This window comes from Montipora foliosa, chromosome 9 (assembly GCF_036669935.1).
Source record: "Montipora foliosa isolate CH-2021 chromosome 9, ASM3666993v2, whole genome shotgun sequence".
Lineage (NCBI taxonomy): Eukaryota > Metazoa > Cnidaria > Anthozoa > Scleractinia > Acroporidae > Montipora > Montipora foliosa.
The window spans coordinates 48922858-48932141 of NC_090877.1; the positions used below are offsets into that span (position 1 = coordinate 48922858).

General features: G+C 38.7%; 1 protein-coding gene across 1 annotated transcript in view; it reads left to right on the forward strand.

The window, feature by feature from the left end:
- Positions 1-369: 369 nt before the first annotated feature.
- Positions 370-9284, forward strand: part of LOC137971994 (probable cysteine desulfurase) — a 27394-nt gene continuing 18479 nt past the window's right edge. Inside the window, exons 1-10 of the mRNA XM_068818783.1 lie at positions 370-466; positions 562-667; positions 3461-3491; positions 4503-4619; positions 4824-4953; positions 5055-5120; positions 5711-5776; positions 6929-7110; positions 8012-8070; positions 8168-8241. Coding sequence (XP_068674884.1) covers positions 586-667; positions 3461-3491; positions 4503-4619; positions 4824-4953; positions 5055-5120; positions 5711-5776; positions 6929-7110; positions 8012-8070; positions 8168-8241 — 807 coding nt within the window. The 5' untranslated portion in view covers positions 370-466; positions 562-585. The remainder of the gene's footprint in view (positions 467-561; positions 668-3460; positions 3492-4502; positions 4620-4823; positions 4954-5054; positions 5121-5710; positions 5777-6928; positions 7111-8011; positions 8071-8167; positions 8242-9284) is intronic.

Here is a 9284-nt window from a genome sequence, read left to right on the forward strand (position 1 = left end):
AACGATTTTGATCTATTCAGTTACGTTTTGATGTTGTGTTCTTGAACTACGACAAATCCGTGATCTTGATAAATGACTCTTGATTACGTCAATACTTTATAATTACCGGCCTGAATTGCACGCTAAATTATTACAGGAATGTTCGGAAAAATTGGACTGGAATTTGAAGTCGCAGCAGCCTTGATTACGAGCTTTTTACCCCAAATATCTAAAATATATATTAGATGATGTTTCACCGTTCAAGGCACGGCATACTTAAGATGCATTTGGGAAACGTATAGCAATAAAATAATAAAAAGAAAAAAGAGGAACAGAAGTCTTTAGTCAAGTGAAGTCCAGTCCAATCTTATTTTTCATTTGGATTCATGCCTTGTCGGTACGTGCGTGATAAAAAGCCCGCTTAAAAGCAGTCCAAAAACAAGAAAAAGTCACTTACTTGAAGAGAGGTTGCTTGGATCACACTTAAGTGAGCAAAAAATGGCAAATTTTTGCTTCAGTAATAGGATAGTTTGCTTGGTTCAAACCCACGCGTTACCTTATGTTGGAATTTTCTTTTCTTAGAGAAAACAAGAAGATTTTGCATCAATGCTCCCGATTTTGGAATACATCGAAGAAAATGTCGTTGGAGGGAATACTCGATTTCATGGACCTTATGGAGAAAAGAGAGGTAAACAATAGATGCCCTGTATCTAGTGCTTGGCTTATATATTCGGCCGCAAGTAATCCAGTTTTTGGGGTTAGCGTTTTTTGCTCTGCGGAAGTAAAGCGAAAACTCTCACAATTCGAGACTGTCTTCCACGAAAAAATCGAAATAACTCGAGACTTTTGAGGCCAAATATTTATGGTCTTAAGCGAAACAAGACTATTTGCAGAGCAATATTTAAATATTCGTTTGTCGGTGCACAGATCCGTGCACTGACAAACGGGATATAGTGGAACATCAAAATATTTTATATTTCTGACTTTCCAGGCCCTTAATAATCAAGGCCTTCCGTAGCTGAGTGAACAAAGTCTTTGGAAATGCTACTAACATCAAAGATAGCATCAAAGATATATAACATTATCACATTCAATTACGGTTCTGCGTGAACAACGAATACTTCCACGGTCCGTAGTCACGTCCTAGAATAACGATAGAATATCCGTTCAACGAGTAACGAACAAGAGAAAATGCAAGGCTATGGAACAGAAATGCCACCTTCCCCCAAAATCAAAGATGAAGCCGCGCGTAGGCCATAACGCGCCATTTTCTCATCATTGATTTTTGGGGGAGGAATGTTCTCAGTTTTCCATTTAGTAAGCTGTCCAAGACTGCATTATTGTTGCATAATTGGTGACTGTTACTGGGCCAACGGCGGCTTCAGCGTAAAGAGCGCTAGCGGACTGCGGCCAGAAGAACCAAAACTATTTACTAATTCGATATTAAGGCTAAGATTAACACTCATGTAAGTCTGCGTTCACTTGCTTCTGCACTCTACATTTCACACTGACAAGGTTCTTACATTTTCGGTCCTTACGATTAAATTTTCATTCGTCTTCTCTTTGTGATAGGTGTTATACGCAGTCTTGCTTCCCTCCAGTGAACCCCCTCTTACCCATGTATGTACACACAAATATTACCGGTGAACTGATACTGCGGCACGTAATGATTAGCGTGTGGTTTTCGAAAATCTTAGAATGTTTGTATTTGGGATAAATCGTATCAGCTCGTAAATTCGGGATTTCCCAGAAATGGTGACAGATCCAAATTGGGCTTATGAGTTTCCAACCCATAAGACTTACTGTTACATTTAGTTTAGCTTAAGCACTCGAGAACATTTCTAGCAGCAAAAGGCGTAGTCACGATCCGTGACCAGTTAGCATCCATGAATTTACAAGCTCCTAACAAAAGCACCGTCATCATCATCATCATCATCATCATCATATCTTTATTTAACTACGGTATCACATTCATTATTCTACAGTTGAAATGATCTTACATATTTGAGCCGTGAATACGTACCAAGTTTCAACTTTATAACCTCAAAGTAAGCGCCTCAGTGTACATGCAAATGCTCCGAGGTATCAATTAACCCTAACCCTAACCTAAAACCTAACCATGTATTGAGGAGACATGTAAATTTTAGTTCGGATAACTTCTATCACATCCGATATTTTGTAATTCCCACTTTATTGGCCTCCTTTGTCACATAACTTAATCACATGTATTTTTACATATGGTAAATCAATGTTGTTGAACATTACAAACAGTTAAATTTCTTAAACTTTCAGCTCATTATTCGGCATGCCATTAAAAAATTACATAGATAAATTATTAGGGAAAAAAAGCATTAACAAAGAGAAATTCATTCTGGTCAATGGACTTGCACGGTCATTTGTTTCTACGTATCCGGAACTTCGTTTTTTGTAACTCCAGTTTCTCGATCGCTAAGAGAAAAGAACATGCTGACCTTACCCACACCAAGAACAACAAATTATGGACTGGAGTGCATCCAATACGAAGCTGCAAAAATGTGGAACTCGCTCGCGGACAGTATGCGAACAAATAAAACGTAACATCTCTAAACGGTTCAGTAAGATAGCCTTTAAGAAGATGAACTTTTAGTATGTTAGCGTTCTAACTACTTATTGTAATATTTTAATTGACTTATTTTTTCGTTTTCGAAGATATTAAGGCAGCAATATAGCTACTATGATTATTCTAGTCGAAATAAAGTGTCCTCCATATAACCTGCAATTTGGTCGTTTAATTTACGTGATTGTCAGGACGAGAACGAAGAAATGTACCAAAAATGTAAAACGCCAAGCGGCTGAGAAGAACTATCATTTTGTAGTTAAAGACGTTGTTATCTCGAGGCCGAGGTCGTCGTTCTTGCTTGCTGGTTGTTTTTCCAATACACACAGTCGACTAATTCCGTAATCGTTTTACAACCACAAACAGAAAGGCCGAAAGTTAATTTTTTCGTGTACTTTCTTGTTCGGAATCAATCGTAAGGGTCCCCTCGGGACGAAAATGTTATTAACTTTAATATGGGGTGAGTTGATTGAAAGTTTTGCTAGTGTTCCCCTGTTGCCGAAATTAGATTTCCAAACTTGTTCACAGCTTTTTAATCCGTAAAATGGTTTATGTTCCCTTGTTCCCCAAGATATTTAGTCTTTGTTCTCTTGCTCCACAGTTCAAATTAGCCTTGTTCCCTTGTTCCCCAAAACCCCTGGGAGACACTCATTAATCATTGCGGGTAACTTTTGGGCAATCATCCACCAAGCCGGTACAGGAAAAAAAAAGCACAGCAATCGTAAATAGCTATTTGGCGCATGTAAAACTGAATCCTCTTGTTGATTTCTTGAGGATTTTTTTAGCTTAACTTGAGAATAAAGAAAAGACCGAAAATATATATATAAAGACTATCTTTTTACGATCAGTCGCACCAACCAGCACGATCTTTGTCTTGTTTTTCAGTTATTTACTGCGATTACACAGCATCCGGCAAGTAAGTGATAAAGACTTTCATTTCAATGAAGGCGGTTTTTCGAGTTCAGAATCGGATTTTTTTTTGCTCGAAATTCATGCGAAATTTTTTTTTAACGATAGCCAAAACATTTCCCGCGCTTTTAGTAAGTTACATATGATTTCAGGGTGTGTTCCATTGGGAAATCGGGATTTAGATTTTAAAATCCGCGACAAAATCCGTTTTCATATTTTAAGATCTAAATCCGGATTTCCCATTCGAACGCACTCTTAAGGACGTTCGCACGAAATTTTTCTAACATTGATTTTTTTTTCTGCAAATTTTACCATTGAAAGATGATGAGTTAGTGATGTCAGAAATGTAAAAAAAAAAAAAAAAAAAAAAAAAAATGGGGGGTTACCGAATTCGTTTTGGAGAGAACTTGCTTGGAAAAACACCCTAAATCTTAAAAATTCCGGCTTCTTTAGCGAATAAGGCCACAGTGTCTGTAAGCCCAAAAATATTGCAATTACATCTTTGAAGTGAAATGTTCTCTACCAAACTTTGTTTAAGTGGACCCATCAAGTGAATTAAGTTAACTATTGAGGTTCCTTAAAGAACAAGTTCGCATTTAGCGACCATAGTTTCATGCGCCTTGCAGCCGCAAGATGGCAGGATTCCATGTCCCGAAGACAGAAATCTTGAAATTTATATTGTTCATTTTTGGACAATGTGGAGATAATGCATGACGTGGCTTGTGAATTTGCGTGTGCTGTAAGGATGCGCAGTAGCAATGGCGCAAACGTCCTTAATTACCGCGTTCGAAATCTTATCGGTTCATCGCTCTGTCGGAATGATCAGGATAATGATGTGTTTTAGTTCAGTTTGTTTTATGATACTCCAAAGTGCTTTGATACAACCGCCAAAAACCACCTTAATTAATTTTCATAACATTATTGTTCTTCTGAATTTGGATCGCCTCTCCTTTATATTTTGGTCGCATGCACTGAAGGATTAAGAATGACTGATTTAGTATATGTTATTCTTTCATAGACCCCTCAAGTTCATCGAGAACTACATCCGGGATTACGTGTATCCGTTCTACTCCAACACCCACACTACAACAAGCACAACATCACGTCAGACAACAAAATTTAGAAATGAGGCACGGTAAGACCAAATGGCAAATCATCTACTCAGGGCGTAAAATCATTCAAAAATTTATACGATTACTATGCTGAGATTATATTTCAAAAACAACAACTTTTCGATTGGAGACCTTGTACACAGCATTATGACGAGCGTCAAAAGAACTAGTCATCCACGGTATTTTTTGTAAAAGAAGTAAGGTTCTCTTTTTTTTTACTTTTGCAGCAATATAATCAAGAAATGTGTGAATGCAAAGGATGAAGACGTCGTTGTATTCACGGGAAGCGGAACAACAAGCGCTATTCACAAGTTAATCCATGCTCTTGAATTAAAGGACAAAAACAACGAGAAAAACGTGAGCTAAGAACCGGATATTTTGTCACTAAATTCATTCTAGCCCGGCTCGATAAATTGTAGGGAAATCACGACACTATTAGTCTTTTTTGTTTTTTTCAGGTTGTGTTTGTTGGACCTTTTGAGCATCATTCAAATATGTTGCCTTGGAAAGAAACGGGTGCTAAGGTAACGCTGGTAGTCTTAAGTGCGCCTCGTTTTTGAGAGTCGCAGACGGCAACCGGAAGAGAGAATTTCGCGTGACAAGACAGTGGTGTCTCCCAGATTTTTATACTATTCATCTCTAATAGAGAAAAGATACTTGGCAATGTATATGTGGTTGAGTGAAAACAAGTTACAAGGGAAAATAACTGACTTCCGGTTGCCGTCCGAGTCACACTTCCCCACGAAGTGCGGACCTTGTTGATTGTCAATCTTGTGACCAGTCATGTTTGCATAAGGTATATCGTGCTGTTCCTGAGGAACAGTTTGAGGCATTAATATACCCGCCGTTTCCAGTTCGACGATTCAACTGAAACCGAAGTGCAATGTGAAAAGCAATAATTAGGTTTTTTTTCCCAACCCCTAGAACTTAAAGGCCTTCGGCCGAATTCACCATAACATTTAAGAATTCAAATTAATGCCCTCCGGCCAAAACCACCTTCTCTTCCTTACTGTCTTTTCTATTTTTTTTGGCTTATCAAGGGTGCAGAGATATGTTATCTCATCTAGCGGTATACATCCTAATTCTTGATTTTCTCATTCTTTCTTGTGTACAGATTGTGCGAATAAATGATAACGAACAAGGAACAGTGGACATGAATATGCTTGAGGAAAATCTAAAGGTAACAATTTATGAACAGTTTATGATTCATAAACTCTAGACAAATTATTGAACAAGATGCAGTTATCTTTGTGACGTAACAGGAAACAGGAAAGCCTTGCAAAAACACCCTATATTTTGGCTTTAGTTGCTCATATCTGAAAAACGAACCCTGTGACTCCAATATTTTAGTGCATAAAAGTGATCATCAAGCCAATATGAAACTCTCTGCAAAGTTTAAAAAAATTCTGTGGAGTGGATTCAGAGCTACCTTAAATTTTCAATTATTTAAGGTGGCTCTGAACCCGCTCCACATAACGTTTTTAAACTTTGCAGAAAGTTTTATTTTGGCATGCTGATCACCTTTCAGAAATAAAAATGGGGGTCACCGAGTTCGCTTTTGAGATATGAGCATCTAAAGCCAAAATATGGGGTGTTTTAGCAGGACTTTAATGTTGCCACGGTAACCTTTTACGTCACAAAAATGGCCGAATCTTTCAGCAATAATTGGTGTTTGATATGGTACTATGACATTGCATTAAAGTGATAATGTGTTGTAGTGTCCATCCTTATAATAACAAGGTCTCTCGAAAGTGTTGAAACTGGTTTCAGCGACCCTAAACACTGGCTCGATGCTATGTTTGTTTACCTTCGTGGTGCGTTACATGCACGACAAAATGCGCAGTAGCAATGGGCGCGGACGTTCTCAAGAAACATTTTATCACTGTTTTCAATTCATTCCTCATCATCGTCATCATCATCGTCAGAATTTGAATGAGACCTGAACTCTTCACCTTTTAAGTAGCAGTGTCCAGTGCAATTAGCTACTATCAAAAATACTATAATATTCTTTGTTTGTACCTCCAAAATTTTACATAAGCATTGTTTCCAGTATCTCTTGGGACCATTACAAGTCCGACGAGAAAATAAAAACAATGCTTATGCAAAATTTTGGAGGGACAAATAAAGAGTGTTATGGTACTTTTGATATTGGCTAATCTTAAAAGATTGCGCTGGACACTGCAATACCAACTTAGCCACAAATATATTTCATGTATGCCTGCCATTACCATATTATCAAAGAGATCGGCCAGCTTTTCAGAAGGGCAGTTGTAGGGATACTCTATGTGGTTGTCACGGTTGAAAATGTTTTTTTTTTCTTATCGCGTTGCAGAAGTATCGTTCAGCCAGTTACAATATGTACGTGGCGTTCTCAGCGGCGTCCAATGTGACTGGTATTCTGACAGACACTGTTGCTGTGTCCGAACTCTGCCACAAATATGGCGCCTTATCATTCTGGGATTACGCATCCGCTGGTCCTTATCTTAAAATCGATATGAACCCCACACCGGACGGGTAAGGAAGTTATCAAGCGACGCTTTGCTGTTTTTAACCAGTTCATTGGTGCTGCAACAGGTGTTACTGAAGTTGTAATTACAAGCTGCTTTTAAGCGTAAGCACAACGATGTTCACACTCGTCACATGCCTGAAGATAAGCAAAGTAACACTGAACTGTATTAAGAATATGGGAACTCTTTTTATGAAATTACGTAACTCCATTTATGAAACCATTCAGGCTTGATTTTATCATCGGCTGAAGGGCTATTGCGTCACTTTGCAGGACTGGATACCCACGCGTTAATCGAAAGCGCCAAACTAGCATTTCCTGCCTGTTTGATCAGGTTTACTTCTTTCTCCTGTAGGGATTAGGGACCTTAAGCACGCGCGCTTTTGAGATGCGGAGGGCAACCGGAAGAGGACATTTCGCGTGCCAGGACAATGGTGTCTCTCAGATTTTTATACTAATCACCTCTAGTGGAGAAAAGATACTTAGCAACGTAAATGTGGTTGTGTGAAGACAAGTCAAAAGGGAAAACAGCTCACTTCCGGTCGCCGCCGCGTCTCAAAAACGCGCGTGCTTAAGCTCCCTAAAAAACGCGCGTCTGACAACACATAACCAATAAAACTTCGTGTGATGTCACAGCCGTGTTTACATACTCTCATCTAAACACCGTTATTGACCAATGAGAGTGCGCGAACTATCCTAATTATTTTATAATATAAAATAGTCATCGTATTTTTAGAACCGCCACACTAGCGTAATTAGTAAATTTGCTAGACTCAACTGGTATGTTATTGTTCAAACAAAGCAACAAGCGCGAGCAAAACTCATGGCAGTTACTCACTGTAAATATCCCACAACGTGAAATACTTGTATCGCGCTAGAAACAATAATTTCTCTGTATATATTTTCCAGGTATAAAGATGCCGTTTTTCTTTCTCCTCACAAGTTTGTTGGAGGTCCCGGTACTCCAGGTTAGCCATGCCAGCCGGCTGTTACTCTGCAGATTTCTCCTATTTTGTGATCTCCTATTTTCATTAAAACTTTTGTTTTCGTATTAAACTTGCGCAGGTTTACTAATTGCCAAGAGAACGCTGTTTAGAAATCCAGTTCCTGGCGGTTGTGGAGGAGGAACAGTTTTATTTGTAGGTTGTTAGTTTGATCGCGTTTTTGCGGCTAGTTTTAATGCTTATTTTCCTTGCATTGTCATCGCCAAATGAGGTTGAGGTTGAGTGCCAGTTGTTCAAAGCCGATTAACACTAATCCAGGATTAAATACCAACCAAGGTTTGAGTTTTGCCTGTCAAAAAAGCCTTTAACAAGCCAATTTTATGCTGAAGGAAAGCAAAAATTCTAATTCAATGAAATCTAAGAATCTCGTGGAAACAGTTTCCGATAAGCTAAATCGGGCTTTGAATAACCTGGCCCAGATGTTGGTAAGACGTTTAGAAATGTCTCGTTTAGTCGTCCTGAAGTCTGAAGTTACCCTTCTGATGGTATAATACCCATTCGATAAAACGTCGCAACAGAGACAATTTGCGTTTTGCCAACGGAATGGAAAAGCCTGTTTGATATTAGCAACATCTTGAGGGAGTGAGACAAGTTACAACGCTGACAGCGTCGGGAAAGGAGAATCTTCATGTTTTTTAGAAAAGCAGCAGCCTACGGTTCAGTTTATGTTTCGTGATGCTAAATCTCTCGGCCAGAAACAATTAGACGGACGAACGGTTTAAATAACTTGGCCAGTAGGGGAGTAGTCATGCAGCTCAAAGTCATTGAGCAAGAGGGAATCCCACAGTATGCCAGCATCATACCTTCTTCCTTCTGTTAAAAGCATATTTGTTACGAAAAATAGCATTGCGTGACAAGCGTCACTGTCTAGAAGCTTCGCGAGAGTTCGTAGTTTGTTTATATTTAGGTTTGTATGTAAGCGTTTCTAAATAGGTATGTTTTGTAATCTTTCTATAATTAGATTCATTACTAATTTGGAAAGTTCTAGAAATTTATTGTCAGAGTATATAACTAGACGAGTCCAAGCGGAGTGTTTTTCTAACTAGTTTTTCACAAGCGAAGAGAGTTGGCGTTGGCCGTGTTCAGTCAAGTGTGACAGAAGCTGTGTGCATTCAAGTTGGCGGAGGCCGTGTAAGTTTATCAAGTTCGTGCTGTTAAGAGTTTTACTTCGTGGAAAC